Source organism: Narcine bancroftii, chromosome 1, assembly GCF_036971445.1.
Source record: "Narcine bancroftii isolate sNarBan1 chromosome 1, sNarBan1.hap1, whole genome shotgun sequence".
NCBI lineage: Eukaryota > Metazoa > Chordata > Chondrichthyes > Torpediniformes > Narcinidae > Narcine > Narcine bancroftii.
In genome coordinates this window covers 223698789-223716423 of record NC_091469.1, presented here as the reverse complement: position 1 = coordinate 223716423, position 17635 = coordinate 223698789, and the positions used below count along the sequence as shown (strand labels likewise).

The 17635-nt window shown below is 39.6% G+C and overlaps 1 protein-coding gene across 2 annotated transcripts in view; it reads left to right on the top strand.

The window, feature by feature from the left end:
• ell2 (elongation factor for RNA polymerase II 2) overlaps positions 1-17635 on the top strand; it is a 130920-nt gene that overhangs the window by 59553 nt on the left and 53732 nt on the right. For both annotated transcript variants that reach the window (XM_069891901.1, XM_069891910.1), the window contains exons 4-5: positions 1045-1208; positions 11357-11613. In XM_069891901.1, the coding sequence (XP_069748002.1) occupies positions 1045-1208; positions 11357-11613 (421 nt within the window). The remainder of the gene's footprint in view (positions 1-1044; positions 1209-11356; positions 11614-17635) is intronic.

The window sequence follows — 17635 nt, the reverse complement described above, 5'->3', positions numbered from 1 at the left end:
AGTGTGTTGGCCAACAATTTTCGTCTCTAGGGTCTGAATTGATTGGCTGCTTTTTCTGACAAAGTTTCCTTCATAATTGTCATAAAGTAAATTGAGATTGCATGTATTAGGACATTTTATACAAATTAGAAGTAAGGCAATGTATCTTTAAGATTACAGATATAATTGCATTGGAGAAATCTAGCTGGTTTCACCAGTAGATTACTCGGAGGACCCAGTGGGATATCTTTTTGATGGAAGCGTGCTGACCCCATTGAAAGATGGGCATCAATTTTTGAGATAAAAGATGTACCTAATTTTCTCATTGACATTTTTATACTTGTGTTGTCTCAGCATTAGTAAAGAAATGATAATACAACAAATTGGTTGAAGATAGCGACCCAATTTTAATTGGAGGAGATTTTATATGTCAAATTACAATGCACAGTGCTTCAGGACTAATTCACCATTTCAATTTTTTCCCTTGAAACTTACCAACCAAGTAAGGGCCAATCACATCATATTAATGTGGTTCTTGAATGATAAGCTAGACAAGATGACAGATTTCTTTCTCTGGATTGTGGGGGTTTTCATGATTGAGAACTTGATGGTAGTTTTTCTTTGAATTTCTTAATAAGTTAGCTGAATTTCCATGTCCTACCTGTTGCTCCGAATTTGTTAATCCAAGCCTCTGGACAATAATACAGCAGCAGAAGAACTGTTCATTGGGGAGACCATAGTTGAAAGATGATTACAACATTTAATAGCAAAAACAAACAAAAAATAATAAACTGTTAAATTCCTTTCCCTCAATGAACTGAGGCAACTAAAAATATATTCTCAGAGTATCTATCATTCCGTCATTTACACTTTTTCAAATGCATAATTGCCATTTAATTATAATAGAACTGGGAAATGCAATAAAAAGCACAAACAACCGAGTTAATGCATTTGTGTGCTTCAACACAAATCATCATAAATTGTGTGTTTAAATGCAAATTTGAACAATTTGAGGGTAAATGCCACATCAACCACATTTAATTTAACATTCCAAACTCTCTGTAGGGATGGTGTTGCAGAACTGGATTGTTTTGGAAGCATACAGGATAAGATTACAATATGTGCAACAAATGACTCTTATCTTGTCACTCGAGAGCGCATGACTCAAGCAGAGGAGGAAACGCGTAGTCGAAGTACAAAAGTTATTAAACCTGGTGGGAGATATGTAGGTAAGAGAAAATTTTTCATTTGATGAAAGTAAGAATTTCTCAGGATCACGTAGGAGTACTAGAAGATCCCTTGAGCTTGTTCAGCTTCTGTGTGCAATTGGAGATCACCTGTAACTTTATTCGGGCACTTGCCTGCTTTTTCTCATACCTGATAAAGGGGCGCAGACCTGAAACTTTGGTTTCCTTTTACTTCCTAAAGAAGCTGCGTGACCTGCTGAGTTTCTCCAGCATATTTGTGTATTTTGTCTGTAATTTATCCTCATTGTTCTTATCTTTTTCCTGTGCCTCTTAATAACTTTTGAAAATAAAGTTATAATTGAAAATTGAATTACTTTGGTTCCAGCTGCAATTTGAAAGACAAATGGTGTTAATTCCCATTTTCATTCCTGAAAAAAGATATTCCCTTTATGTAAATCTCATTTAATTTAAAACATATACCAGCCATCAGTCCATTAAATTCGCATTATATTTATTCAAGCTCAACAAATTTTTCTTAAAGTGAGTACTCAAAACACCACAGTATTTGTGTCAAAAGAAACTGTAGAAGCTATAAAATCAGAATAAGACTCGTGCTGTAACTCTGCCTGCCACAAGTGCTGCCCACCTGAGTGCTTCCTATATTTATAGGTTTTGATTTCTGTCTTGACAGGTTTGCTCTACTTGAGTCTTTATACTGCCGTACCATAATTCGTCATTTTATAAATGGTGTAACAAGAGAAGTTCTTCCATGAACAGTTTATTAACATGTTGATGAGAAACATTTTCAACTCTTGCTTTATATCCTTTTACATTTTTAACATTTTAACAAAAGGGAGAGCATTTCCTGAGAATTTTTACAACAGTCTCAAGCTATTTATCATATTTTAACCTTTGTTCACCCAAGTATACTTGTACTTGCATTGTTTCGGGATTTTCACTGAGTTTGCACTATTTTGGTCTTGTGTTCAAAATGAATGAAATCTGACTTACCAACTATTATACCATTATTTTGCCCATTTCATTAATCTATAAATATCCTTGTGAGGATTGTAGATGCATTAAATTACAGCATTCTCTAACATTGTGCTATGGGGCAGATCTGGCTATGTAACTGTTGTGAGTGAGAAAACTGGTTTGGTAGGTCTCAAAGGCAAGGACTCTGAACACAGTTTTGGTAGGGAAGGACTTTATTTACAGAAGGCAAGTGTTGGAAATGGTAACTGGTGCAATACTCGCACACTTCACGGCAGCCGTGGGAAAGAAATAGCGAACAATTAATAACGAACATGAGGAAAATAGTGTGGGCACACACACCCCTTGACTCAGTGCAGACATGGCTCTATGCTACAAGGGACACTAATTAAATGCTCCCAACCTTTTTAACAGTGCACATCTTACCAACAGTTTCTCCAGCACCCTTCCACATTTCTAGGCCTGGAGTGAAGCATGGTGGTCCCAAGCTGGCAAAAAGAGAGAACAAAGAACACATGGCACCTTTATAGTCCTGGAGGGTCCAGCCCAAGTCGTTAGCAGAAAGTCAATGGCTCTGTGCCAGGATTACATCTATTACAACAGCCAATATGCCAAGGCCAAGTACAGGCAGGCTGGAGAGTCCAGTACAGGTAATTTACATGGGTACCAACAGCAAGGTGTGCACTAATGGTGGGGTGAAACCAAACCTTGATTGGTAGCTGGTGTGTCCTCTGACTAGGTAGGGGGCAGTGCTGCCACATGACAGGCATAACCCTTCCCAATACAGTTACATTCTGCTCTGTTATTTAAAATGAATACAGTAAAAGTCTTAAAATCTGGACTGCTTGGGGATTGGATCAGTCTGGATTCTCAGGCAGTACTTTTAAAATTAAAATTTAAGGGTAATGAAGAAAAGTTGAACAGGTAAATGTTGATAATTTATTTATGAAACATTTTTCATACAAAATACAAAGTACAAAAAAAATTAATTTCCACATCTTCTGTGCATCTGTGGTTCTTGTGCATGCACGCACACAAAAGGCCGCTAAATTTAAAAAAAATTCAAGAATTTGAGAAATCCAGATTCTTGAGTTGTCTGGATTTTTGGACTTTTATTCTAGTTTCTGTTGCTTTGTTGGATGCCACTAATCAGAATCTACCAATTTAAATGCCTGTCAATTATTCCTATTTCTTAACCAGTTCCATAATTTGGCTTCAAATTCATGACGTTTCATTTCTTAGCTATCATGGATGTTCCATCATTCACAATTTTAAATTTCTCTTTGAAATGCTTTTTTTGTCCAGCCTGTCTTCACAAATACATGATGTTTCACTCTGATCTGAAAGTTTCTATTTATGAACCCTGTGTAATTATAGATTCTCATCACTTCTTTGTGTACCAGTCAGCTTATGATTGTTGTAGCATCCGAAGTGTCCATGCTACTCTTGACCACCTTTTTTTGTATATTAGATGTCATCTTCAGAAATATTAGAATCCCAAATGAAAGGCTTGTTGTCCTTTACACAGAGGTTAACATGGAAAAATAGTTTAAGAAAAGGGTTTCATGATCATCTTAGATTCTTTAGTCTGAAAAGTAGTGGTGTTCCTTTGGTTAGCGCTGAATCAATTTTTAGAGGTAACGAATGCTGTAAAAATTAGTTTGCAAGATAAAATTGCATAATTTGCAGAGAATGAAGGTACTTAGAGGTTTGGACAACAATGAAAGAGTTGATAACCTGGAAGAATGTGAAAACTGAACAAAATTTAATACAGAGGAGAGTTGAGTGTTAAACCTGACATCAGACTGCTCAACAACAAAGGGAGAAAGATGTCTGTTTGCAGAGGAGATAGGGTGGTCCTTTTTTAATATTTTATTTAAAGTTTAAAATCACATAACATTAGTTACTATATTTTAATACAGACATAATGTGATTAGTCATTTATATATTTAAACACCCCCCAACCACCCCACTAATACCCTCCCTCCTCCCTTCCTCATCTACAGTAAAGGAGATCATCATCTACCACAATCACATTTAAATTTTTTGGCCGCAGGAGCGGTGCCACCTATCGAAGTGGACCGAGAGTTCAAATTCTAACACCAATAGTTTTCAAATAAGGGCTCCAAACTTTGGTAAAGAAAAAAATATTTGTCCCTTAAATTATATGTAATGTTTTCGAAAGGAATACAGGCTTTCACTTCATTATGCTATCTTTTCATACCTAAAACTGAGTCAGATTTCCAAGTAATAGCTAAATACCTTTTGGAAACAGCCAAGGACAAATGCAAAAATTCAATTTGGTACCTAGTCAATCTCAATATTAAAGCCATCGACTTAATATCTCCTAATAAAAACAACAGTGGATCAAAAGGTAAATTTACTTTTAATACCTGGGGTGGTCTTTGATGAATACTTCAGAATTCATCTGGGAGATAGACCTTGATGAATGTGACATCACTGTAGAACAAGCTAATGTGTTGGACATATTGAGGTTAAGAAAGAGGTAATGTCGGAGCTTCTGAAAAATATCAGGATAAGTTCACAGAGACAGACAAGGATATATCCCAGGTTACTACAGGAAATAAGGGAAGAAATTGCTGGGATGTTGACTATGATCTTGGAGTAGTCATTGTTATAGGAGTGGTTCTGGAAGATTGGAGGATAGCAAATATTGTTCAAAAATGGGAGAGAAAATGGGAGTATTTACTCTGGAAACTGCCACAGAGACTAGGGAAGTAAGGAAAATGAGCAGTGAGGTCTTGAAGCCTATTACATATTAAAGAGGAGGGAATGCTTGGTGTCTTAAAGCAAATAAGGGTGGATCCATGCCCAGAGCTTGATAGAATATTCCCTTGGACCTCGATGGGAGCTAGTTAGAAATTACAGGGGCTCTGGCAGAAATATTTAATGTCCTTAGCCACAGGTTTGGTGCAGGAGGATTGGAGGGTTCATGTTTTTCCATTATAGGCCTGATATCAGTAATAGGTAAATTATTGGAAGGTGACCTAACAGATTGGATATAGAAGTATTTGGAAGTCAGGGATTGATTATGGATAGTCAACATGGCTTTGTGTGTGGTAGCTTAACCAATTTTATAGAATTATTTCAAGGAAGGTACCAGGAAGTTTGAAAGAAGGCTGTGGATATTGTGTACTTGGAGTTTCGAAAGGCCTTTGATAAGATTCCACATGGGGTGTTAGTCAGGAAGATTAAGATGCTCAGTATTCAAGGTGAGGTAGTAAACTGGATACAACTTTGGCTATACAGGAGAAGCCAGAGAATGGTAGTGGATGATTGTCTCACTGACTGGTGGTGTGTGATTCATGGTGTCCCTCAGGGATCAGTGCTGGGACCATTGTTGTTTGTCACCTATATCAGTGATCTGGATGATAATGTGGTAAATTGGATCAGCAAGTTTGAAGATGACACAAAGATTGGAGGCATTGTGGGCAGTGAGGAAGGCTTTCAAACCTTGCAAAGGGATCTGGACCAGCTGGAAAAAATAGCAGATGGAATTTAATGCAGGCAAGTGAGGTGCTGCATTTTGGTAGGACATGGTAAATGATAGGGCGCTGAAAACAGAGAGATCTGGGAATACAACTTAAGTCCCTAAAAGTGGCATCACAGATTGGGTTGTAAAGAAAACTTTTGACATATTGAATATAGAGTTGTATGGTTAAGTTGTATAAGACATTGGTGAGGCCAAATTTGGAATATTGTGTACAGTTTTGGTCACCTGACTACAGGAAAAATATCAGTAAGAAAGAAAAAGTTCAGAGATTTACTAAGATGTTGCCTGGAATTCAAGAACTGAGTTACAAGGAAAGATGAAACAGATTAGGACTTTATTACATGGAACATAGAAGAATGAGGTGAGATTTGATAGAGGTATTTAAAATTATGAGGGGGATATGCAGAGTAAATATGAATAGGCTTTTTTTCCCCCACTGAGGATAGGCCAAATACAAACCAGAGGATATGAGTTAGGTGTGAAGAGGTAAAAGTTTAGGGGAAACACGAGGAGAAACTTCTTCACACAGAGAGTGGTGTGGCTGTGGAACAAGCTGCCAGCTAAAGTAGGGAATTTGGGCTCAATTTCACCATTAAAGAAATTTTGGGTGAATGGGAGACACATGGACTAGGTGCAGGTCAGTTGGACTAGGCTGACTAATAGTTTGACACAGACTAGAAGAGCTGACTTTGTGGGTAAGGGATTTGACTGTATTCGGAACCAAAGTGGTGGCTATCACCTTGTGCAGCCTTGCTCTTCTGTCTTGCACCCTCCCTGCCTTTGCTCTTCTGTCTTGCGCCCTCCCTGCCTTTGCTCTTCTGTCTTGCACCCTCCCTGCCTTTGCTCTTCTGTCTTGCGCCCTCCCTGCCTTTGCTCTTCTGTCTTGCGCCCTCCCTGCCTTTGCTCTTCTGTCTTGCGCCCTCCCTGCCTTTGCTCTTCTGTCTTGCTTCCCCCCACCCTCGTTCTTCTGTCTTGCTTCCCCCCGCCCTCGTTCTTCTGTCTTGCTTCCCCCCGCCCTCGTTCTTCTGTCTTGCTTCCCCCCGCCCTCGTTCTTCTGTCTTGCTTCCCCCCGCCCTCGTTCTTCTGTCTTGCTTCCCCCCGCCCTCGCTCTTCTGTCTTGCTTCCCCCCACCCTCGCTCTTCTGTCTTGCTTCCCCCCACCCTCGCTCTTCTGTCTTGCTTCCCCCCACCCTCGCTCTTCTGTCTTGCTTCCCCCCGCCCTCGCTCTTCTGTCTTGCTTCCCCCCGCCCTCGCTCTTCTGTCTTGCTTCCCCCCGCCCTCGCTCTTCGTCTTGCTTCCCCCCGCCCTCGCTCTTCTGTCTTGCTTCCCCCCGCCCTCGCTCTTCTGTCTTGCTTCCCCCCGCCCTCGCTCTTCTGTCTTGCTTCCCCCCGCCCTCGCTCTTCTGTCTTGCTTCCCCCCACCTTCGTTCTTCTGTCTTGCTTCCCCCGCCCTCGTTCTTCTGTCTTGCTTCCCCCCGCCCTCGCTCTTCTGTCTTGCTTTCCCCCGCCCTCGCTCTTCTGTCTTGCTTCCCCCCGCCCTCGCTCTTCTGTCTTGCGCCCTCCCTGCCTTTGCTCTTCTGTCTTGCTTCCCCCCGCCCTCGCTCTTCTGTCTTGCTTCCCCCCGCCCTCGCTCTTCTGTCTTGCTTCCCCCCCGCCCTCGCTCTTCTGTCTTGCTTCCCCCCCGCCCTCGCTCTTCTGTCTTGCTTCCCCCCGCCCTCGCTCTTCTGTCTTGCTTCCCCCCCCCGCCCTCGCTCTTCTGTCTTGCTTCCCCCCGCCCTCGCTCTTCTGTTTTGCTTCCCCCCGCCCTCGCTCTTCAGTTTTGCTTCCCCCCCGCCCTCGCTCTTCTGTTTTGCTTCCCCCCCGCCCTCGCTCTTCTGTTTTGCTTCCCCCCGCCCTCGCTCTTCTGTTTTGCTTCCCCCCCGCCCTCGCTCTTCTGTTTTGCTTCCCCCCCGCCCTCGCTCTTCTGTTTTGCTTCCCCCCCGCCCTCCCTCTTCTGTTTTGCTTCCCCCCCGCCCTCGCTCTTCTGTTTTGCTTCCCCCCCGCCCTCGCTCTTCTGTTTTGCTTCCCCCCCACCCTCGCTCTTCTGTTTTGCTTCCACCCCGCCCTCGCTCTTCGGTTTTGCTTCTCCCCCACCCCTGCCTTTGCTCTTCTGTTTTGCTTTCCCCTTTGCCCTTGGTCTCTCCACAGTTTTGCTTTCCCCTTTGCCCTTGGTCTCTCCACAGTTTTGCTTTCCCCTTTGCCCTTGGTCTCTCCACAGTTTTGCTTTTCCCCCAACCTTTGCTCCCTCCTCCTGCTTTTTCTTCCCCTTCACCTTTAATTTTGTGAGAAAAATGAAAAACTGCCATAATCTTGTAACTGCATATTATCTAAATTTTGTAGAATTTAAAGGTTCAGCATTTTCGTATTTTAGTTTTTCCAAAATGTTTTGAGTGCAAGTTGTGACGTTCTCTTCAATTTTGATATTTACCCCCCCACCAAAAAAAAAACTTCAATTAATGTTTTTCATGTTGGTTGAGTCCTTGAATTCTGGATTGTGTCTCACATGCAGACCCATGCATGATTAATAAGCATTCACTTGGTGCTCCATGTTAACTTGAATTTGTTAAGTGATTGTGTTGACTCCATATAATCAGCACAGAAACAGACCATGTCGGCCCTTCAAGTCCGTACCGGTTCACTTGAACAACTCCACTAGCTCCTCCGCAAACTCCTGAGGAAGTAGAGTACAAGGATTGATAGCACTGTAAAATATGATGAAACAAATTAAAATTATGTTGATATTTTTGACCAACCTTTTATTTTCAGTTATTTGAAAGTGATTCTATTCTTCCAACCACAATCTTGATCTTGAATTACTTAATTGATTATACCGCATAAAGAATGTTTTTACTTGACTGAATCAACATTTTCTCTTTAAAACACTTGGAATAATTTAGGTGTTGCTTTATGTTGTGAATTTTTGTCTTACCACATTTGCATCCCTTCAGTTTTAGCAACTTTGGCAGAATAGTTAAATGCCGAAGAGGGCACAAATGCTCTTTGCTACTCTGATTTTCTGTGGGCATTGTTGTATACTATTGGGTCAGTATCTGGAAATTCAGTTGCGCCACTTCAAATTTTGCTATTCATCTGCATTTTGATCTAGTGATGAATATTTTGTCATGTATGGTACAGATAGATAAGAATTTATTTCAAACATCAAAAAATCTCCATCACATGAGAAGGCTGGTTAATCTGAAATATTAAACATTTTCTATTTAATAGAATTAGATTATGATAAAAGGCAAAATGATTCAATCAGTAAGTAGTTATAAACCAGAGGTTTGGATAAACAATCTGCTGGTCTGTGAGTGCAAATCAACATGTAGAATTTAAATTCTATTATCTGCAATTTAGTAATCTTAGCTTTTTTTTTGTTACTTCCACAAAACTAAGATTTTTAACAAGACATTAATTGACTAATTTTATTTTGAGGAAGATATCTTGTGTCCTCGTCTGATGTGACCAAATGCGATTTGGAACCCACAACAAAGTGGTTGATTCTTAAAATATATCTCAAAATCTTCCAAAGTTCCCTATTCAGGTGACCTCACAGGATGAGAAATGACGGCCTTGTCAGCAATGCCTGCAGCCTGAATTTTTTTTTAATTGTGTCCGAAATCCTAGCTGATCTATTGAATGCTATTGGTCATTTGTACTATTCATTAAATGTGGTTGATTTAACATTGAATTTTAGCAGTTAATATACAGTGTTTAAGATGTAAATTATGAAGATGAATTAAAATAGGATTTTTATAAAAATACATACTTGCAGAATGAGTCATCAGGGCCTAACTTTTAGTGGCATTTTGGCTTCAGAGCTAATTAGAAGTTAAGCGGTAGCCTTTGGCCTGGTTTGTATCCCAAAATCGGATGTTGTTGGAGTTGGTTGCAGTTGCAGATTTCATTCTGGTGCAATGTGACTGTTGAGAATTTAGGTGGCAAGAAAACGAACATACATTGTATTATTCTGAATTCTGCTGACACAGTACCTTAGCTATCTTATTGAAATTCTGCTAAAGGCTGAGAAGATTCTGAATCATAAACTCCATTTGGAAGGCATACCAGGAGTTGAGGGTGGTCAGTTTTATTTAACATGGCAATAATGTAGAGTGTCAGATTTAGCCTGAATCTACTATAAACCAAGCATATTTTGAAATGTTATATTGGCTTGGAGCGCATTAAAGGTGAGAAATAACAATGGAGTCAAAATAACTGCAAGATTAAATTTTGTGGATATTTTTTGCAGTTATTTCATCTTGAGATGCAACTAAATTCTGAAACTCGTCTGTAGATTAGATGCAAAATCTACATTCGTTATACTTGGTTTCATGGGCATTGTATTTGGTTCTATTGTATAAAGTATTTTAAAAGTGGGCATTGTTGAAAAATTTAATCTTCATTTACAACGTTCAAGACATTTAGGCAGGTATATGGATAAGCTGGAAGAATACAAGTCAAACTCAGGAAAATGAATCTAGATTGGGTAAATGACCAGATCAGCATGGACAACTTGGGCCAAAGGGCATATTTCTGTGCTGTTAAACTCTGACTATATTATAAATCACTTGATTTTTTTTTGTCAGTTATTGATCTTTTCTGATGATGTTTCTATAGACTGGAATAGATTTAATTGTGATTTGAAGCTGTTAAATGTCTTACTTTTGGGAGTGAGGTATCTGTTGAAAAAAGTGAGTTGGTTGGAAAATCTGGAAAGGGTTGAATTATTTGCATAAAATGACCATTTTTTGTTTTGAAATACTAATTGACCTTTTTAAACTAGCTGCACCCTTTTTAAACTTGCTGCTTGCTTGATTTTTCTCTTGCCTTAAATTAGTACACTCTGAATAGGTTTATTCTATGTCATGACAAATTGCACCTGCCTTCTCCCAGAATATCCAGCTTGTGCCATAGGCTTTTGGCCTGTCTATTTTTCAGATGTGTCACTGATATCTCGTGAAATTAATTTACTGATGTGATGCTTGTGTGAAATGTTACATTTAGCATGTACCTGTATAGCATTAAATAATGGGTACGATTAAACTTGTACTTTATTTTAATAATTTACAATTGTACTAATTTTAGTAGAGTAGGTAGTCATGGCACTTTTTCTACATGTTATACAACTGATTTCTTTGGCTTGGAAGATAACCGATGAGAAAATTAATCTGCTTATAGAGTCCAAGTTTTATAGCATGGAAATGGACCCTTGGCTCAACTTGAACACTCCACCCAAGTTAGTCCCATTTACTTGTATTTGCCAAGTTTCCTTTTAAACCTTTCATATCTACTGTCTAAATGCTTTAAAAATGTTACAATTGTCCCTGCAACTTTCACTTCCATTGGCACTTCCATACTCACCACTCACTATTAAGTCTATGACTCCATTACTCTTTGGCAGATGATGAAAATTCATTTGCTTATTATATAACAAGGTAGATTCATAGTTCATTATGTGCATGGACAAGTATGTTCACTTAATTACAAAGTATTTATACTGGTCATTAAAAATATTGAAATAGCATTGACCAAAAATTGTTTATTTACTTCAGACTGGAAGATTTTTTAATTTTACATAAATATACATTTTGACTTTCTTGTGATTAGGTTTTTTAATTTAAAAGTTTTTTTTTGTGCTATTTCTAGGTAAGCGAGTGCAGATTCGTAAACCAGCACCGGGCATCCCAGATGCTGTACCTGAACGGAAACGGTCAACCCCCATTAATCCTGCAAGTACAATAAGGAAGTGCAATACAAACAGTGTTTCCCAACGGTCGTACAGGGATAGGGTGATCCACTTATTGGTATTAAAACCTTTCAAGAAGCCAGAGCTTCTGGCTCGATTACAGAAAGATGGTGTTAGTCAGAAAGACAAGAACTCTCTTGGACCAATTCTACAACAGGTCAGTAGTGTCAGATGCAGTTTTCATATTTCACTCTTCAAACTATTTTTTTGGTCATAGAAATAATTAAAGCTCTCAATTTGTCATTAATTTATCATAAACTTATTTTTCTAGATGCATTACCTAATGATGTGTATGTAAATTGAAGATGTTTGAAACTGAATGAAATTTCTACCTATAAACTGGATCAGTTAAAAATAGTTTCACAGACAATAAATATCTTTGAATCTAAACTTGTGTACTTTCAAATTTAATTTGGTAATTTCAGTAAAGTATAAAGAGGCCAATCATTCAAATCAAGGAAAGGAATGGTGGACAGTCTGTTAGTATTTTAAAACTAACACTTTTTTATTGTAGCTTGATGAATGTGGTAAACTTTTAAACTCAGTGAATTATCATTGAGTGTACCAGACTATGCTCTCATGATCTAGTCATTTAGTAGGCTTCAACAATAACCTGAAAAATCATTTCCTGTTGTGTACTATAGACTTTAAATTTTTGCTTTGTTTGTGGTTGATATAATTACAAGAAATTTTAGTGCCTTTCAAATAATAAATACAAACTCAAGATTTTCCTGGATCAATGCAATTGATTTTCCATATGCATTCCATCTTTTGTGCCAGAATTATTCCATTTTAAATTTGCTATAACTTTCAGGATAAAGTTCAAAGTTTAGATATATTCTCGTAGTGCCTTTGTGATATCACATACAACTCAGATTTTTCTGCGGGATGTGACTTTTGTAGCACACCAGAAATATGCCATTTAGTTCATCAACTTTGTTGTTTTGACAATATTTGATTTTTTTTAACCTTGACTTCAGACCTGTGCCTTAGCTTCATATTCTTTGAAGCTCTTTCCAAATACAAAAGATTGATCTTCCATTTGAACAAATTCTAGTCATCATAGCCATGTGGTAGAAGTATATCCTGATTTCATTTCAGAATGGCCTGCCTCTAAAAATTTCTTTTGGTGCAGGCTTTCCTGGAGAATTGATCAAAAATTATTCACTATCTTAATTATTTTAAATATTTTAGACAAGTTCAAGCTCAAACATTAGTCTTTTTCATTGCATTTTCTCCTAGTGTACCAAATTTAAGTTCCTCTACACTGTAAATATTGATAATTGTTGATAGAATTCTGAATTCCACCAGACTCTGATTACTTTTGTAAAATCATGAACCCACTCAGGTGCTGTTCACAATTTTACATGGATGACCTAAAAGGACAAGGATGAAATCTGTGCTGAAAAGTGGTTATTATATAAAGGGAAATTAATTTAATTTAGACATACAGCTCGATAACAGGCCCTTCCAGCCTAAGAGTCCATGCTGCCCAATTAACCTACAATTCCTGTGCATTTAGTTTAATGGATATATGGAAGCTTTATAAATGAACAGATGGTTCAGGTTCTATTTACTCAACCTCTGAATTTTTAACTATTGTTAGAAATCTAGTGCTTTTTGAATCCTGTTGAGGCTTGCTCTGGTATTTGAAGTACCACCACGTTTAGGAACACTTGCTATTCCTCCACCATCAGACTCTTAAATAACAAGTTCAATCAGAGACCCATTTAAGGATCATTGCTTTGCACATTACTTATGACTGAATATTTTTTTCTGTATTGCACAGTCAGTTTGCTTACATTTCTTTATATTCCTTTCTTGTGCATTTTTTCTTATACTTTTTTTTGCATGACTGAGAAGTAGAAATTCTGCCTGGGCCACAGGGAAAAGAATCTCAGGGTTGTATGTGATGTCATGTATGTACTCTGACAATAAGTCTGAGCTTTGAACTTTCTTAATAAGAATGGGGGCCTAATGTTTTCTGGAAGTGAATGAGATCAAATTTTGTAAAGTGAAGGAGAGGATAGAACAGCAGAGAAACGGTCCCTTCAGCACTTGTCTGCACAGAACACAATGCCAAATTAAAACTAAATCTCTGCTGCTTGCGCGTGAACATAGCCATTCTTTCCTGTATTTTAATGTGTCAATCCAAAATCTGCTTAAATCCTACTATTGTATTTATTTTCACCAGTGACCCTGCCAACTGCTCCTGGCATTGACATTTTAAAACTGTGAGCTGCCCACACCTCTTTTAAACTCTGCATCCCACCCCCATATCCCCAGTTTAAACATGTCCTCTAGAATGTGAAATCTCCAACCTGGGGATAAAAAAGACTCTGCCCTATCTCTGCCTCACATAATTTTATGAACTCGAGGGCCTCCCTTCAACCTGCATAGCTCCAGTAAAAATAACTTGCATTTGTCCAACCTCTCCTTGTGACTCATATCTTCGAATGAAGCTCATCCTGTACCCTTTCCAAAGCCTCCATATCCTTGCAATGGAACAACCATAATTGCATGCAATACTCCAAGTGTGGCCTAGCAAAAGTTTTATAAGATTATAATTGGACTTCCTTTACTCTTGTACTCAATGCCCCAACCAATGAATGCATGCATGCTATATGACTTCTTTATCACCTTTTCTATTTGTATGGCCACTTTCAGGATGCTATAGACTTTAACCACAGTTCCTGCTGCACATCAATGCTGATAAGGTTTGCCATTAGTGTATGCTTCCTCCTTGTATTTGACTTCCCAAAGTGAAATATCTCAAACTTATTCAGATTAAATTCCATCTGCCATTTCTTTCCCCATATCTAAAATTGATCTATATCCCTTCATCTTCTTTGATAACTCCACCAATCTTGTTATCCACAAACTTGTTAGCCCAACCACTTGCATTTTCATATGTATATCTTGACATTTAACCCTGGGGAACACCACTAGTCATAACATTTAGCCACAATAACATCCTGTTGTTTGGGTTTGTGTGGGTCCCACAGGTTAAGAACCAAACCAAAGTTGAGGGACAAAGCGCATGCTTATTTTGGGGATGCAAACTCAACAACAGGGTCAAACCTCGGCACACATACACAATATGCAAGGGGTAAATATACATCAGATAATGAGGGAGGAACTGACAGGACTGGGGGAAATTACATGAACATGCACATTAAATGGTCAGGATCAAGGTGATACTACGTGCCCCCACCCCTTGAATGGTACGGACATGGATCTTGCTACCTGACCTCGAGACTTACCTCAACCCAGTTTGAAAGGTGCTACTTACATGCCACGAGGAGTCCAAAGAGGCAGAACAAAGGGACACATGGTCCTTTATAGTTCTGCAGGCAGTACTGGGGGGCCAATCACTCTGGGCAGGCTGGGCCCTATTGGTTGCTGTGGGCAATGGCTCGAAGCCAAGTGCAGGGGGTCAGCTGAGCTGAGTCTGGACAGGCTGCCTGGACTGTAGCACCTGGCGATTTAGGTGGGCCAATTGCAAGGGTCAGAGTGAGTCTTTGACTTTGATTGGCAGGTAGTGTGTCCTCTGAACAGGAACGCAGCAGCGCCACCAGGTGGGGACGCTGCCTGTCCATTACAGTCAACCCCTTCGGAAGACACACTGCACGCCAATAATATGTGACCGGTGATAACTAAGTCTAAGGGGATAATGATGAGGTGCGAATAATTTGACAAGTGCAATAAAGGATAATTATGGCTAATAATAAGAATAAAAACAGTCTCCCAGTGTATGATAGTTGCCCAAATATCCCTAATGGAGCCAAATGGCCACCAGTCTCCCCATGAGGTGGTGTGGTGGTCCCTGGATTTTTAAATTTTGGCCACTGAGTCCCAAATATGGTGAGCCAGATGGGTGATGTTGACTCCTGGCCACTAGCCATGAACATTTAGTCAGAATAACATCCTTACACCAATACCTATGGGCAAGACAATGCTAAATCCAAACTATCAATTCACATGTCTTCTGCATCACCCTATCATGAAAGACTTTGTCAAACGCCTTACTGAAGACCATGTAGTCAACGTTCACTGCCTTACCCTCATCAAAGACTTTTGTCAGCACCTCAAACTCAATCAGATTGGTAAAATTCCCAAAATCCTTCTCTAATCTGAGCCTGCCTTTCCTACCACTGAGGCACACAGGATATCTGATCATCAAGATATTTTTGTCTGACTAGATGTTTATTCCTTTCAACATTTACTCAAAGGTTTTGTGATGAATGGCCAATACCAGTTATGAATGGAAACCAGAATCAAGATATATCATTTTGTTTCGTGATTGAGTTGTTTTTGAGTTCTTGGGCTCAATTGACTGGATAACTTCGGGACCTTTTAAGTTTACCACCTCAAGCAGCAATAGGATATTAATTATTTTATTTTAGTGCAACATAAAATTTCGATCAGTCAGCATAATGCTTTTTTTTAAAAAAAAATACAATCAAAATATTTAAAAATAAGAAAATTGTTTTTGTGATTTTTTTTTCTATTTTACATTTGTTTCAATGCTAAATTTATAAACTATCTCTCTAAACACACTCCATTGTTTCCTCTGTGATACTCAAATCTTTTCATGTGCACTCAATTTGAATTTGCTTCAGTAACATTGGCTCTAACTTCTACACCAGAGATGTGTAAATCGTGTACAATATTTGCAGAGTCATGACTGTCATCATGTAACTGTATATTCTGTTAACTCACATTGCCAATGGGCCTGGTTTTAACCATGTTTGGAAATGTTGGAGGGGAGGATTTGGTAAGTGTAGTCTTTTCTGACTTCACAACTGTCCCATATGCTGCTACTATTGCTGCAGGCCAACTTGTGGCCAAGAATTTATGCAGTTTATTTATAGCCAAAGTAATTTGATTGACCTTATTTGCAATTTTGAAGTGCATTTTTATATAGACAGATGGTAATTCTTTATTGCAGGTGACTATCGCACTTGCACTGAAATTTCTGCTTCAATATAATATGCAATCTGTTCTTTAATGTAGCAAAATGGTGTTTTGCAGAACTGCAAACATAATGTAATTATAATCAATTAATGCAATCTTACTTTTCTTGACCATGCACTTTCTTCATTTTATTGACAAATTCTGCAAGTGGTGGAGGTTTATGAGTAAGTTACTGTGCAGGAATTTTTTTTTTTTTTTTTTCTTTGGCTTGGCTTCGCGGACGAAGATTTATGGAGGGGGTAAAAAGTCCACGTCAGCTGCAGGCTCGTTTGTGGCTGACCAGTCCGATGCGGGACAGGCAGACACGATTGCAGCGGTTGCAAGGGAAAATTGGTTGGTTGGGGTTGGGTGTTGGGTTTTTCCTCCTTTGCCTTTTGTCAGTGAGGTGGGCTCTGCGGTCTTCTTCAAAGGAGGCTGCTGCCCGCCAAACTGTGAGGCGCCAAGATGCACGGTTTGAGGCGTTATCAGCCCACTGGCGGTGGTCAATGTGGCAGGCACCAAGAGATTTCTTTAGGCAGTCCTTGTACCTTTTCTTTGGTGCACCTCTGTCACGGTGGCCAGTGGAGAGCTCGCCATATAATACGATCTTGGGAAGGCGATGGTCCTCCATTCTGGAGACGTGACCCATCCAGCGCAGCTGGATCTTCAGCAGCGTGGACTCGATGCTGTCGACCTCTGCCATCTCGAGTACCTCGACGTTAGGGGTGTGAGCGCTCCAATGGATGTTGAGGATGGAGCGGAGACAACGCTGGTGGAAGCGTTCTAGGAGCCGTAGGTGGTGCCGGTAGAGGACCCATGATTCGGAGCCGAACAGGAGTGTGGGTATGACAACGGCTCTGTATACGCTTATCTTTGTGAGGTTTTTCAGTTGGTTGTTTTTCCAGACTCTTTTGTGTAGTCTTCCAAAGGCGCTATTTGCCTTGGCGAGTCTGTTGTCTATCTCATTGTCGATCCTTGCATCTGATGAAATGGTGCAGCCGAGATAGGTAAACTGGTTGACCGTTTTGAGTTTTGTGTGCCCGATGGAGATGTGGGGGGGCTGGTAGTCATGGTGGGGAGCTGGCTGATGGAGGACCTCAGTTTTCTTCAGGCTGACTTCCAGGCCAAACATTTTGGCAGTTTCCGCAAAGCAGGACGTCAAGCGCTGAAGAGCTGGCTCTGAATGGGCAACTAAAGCGGCATCATCTGCAAAGAGTAGTTCA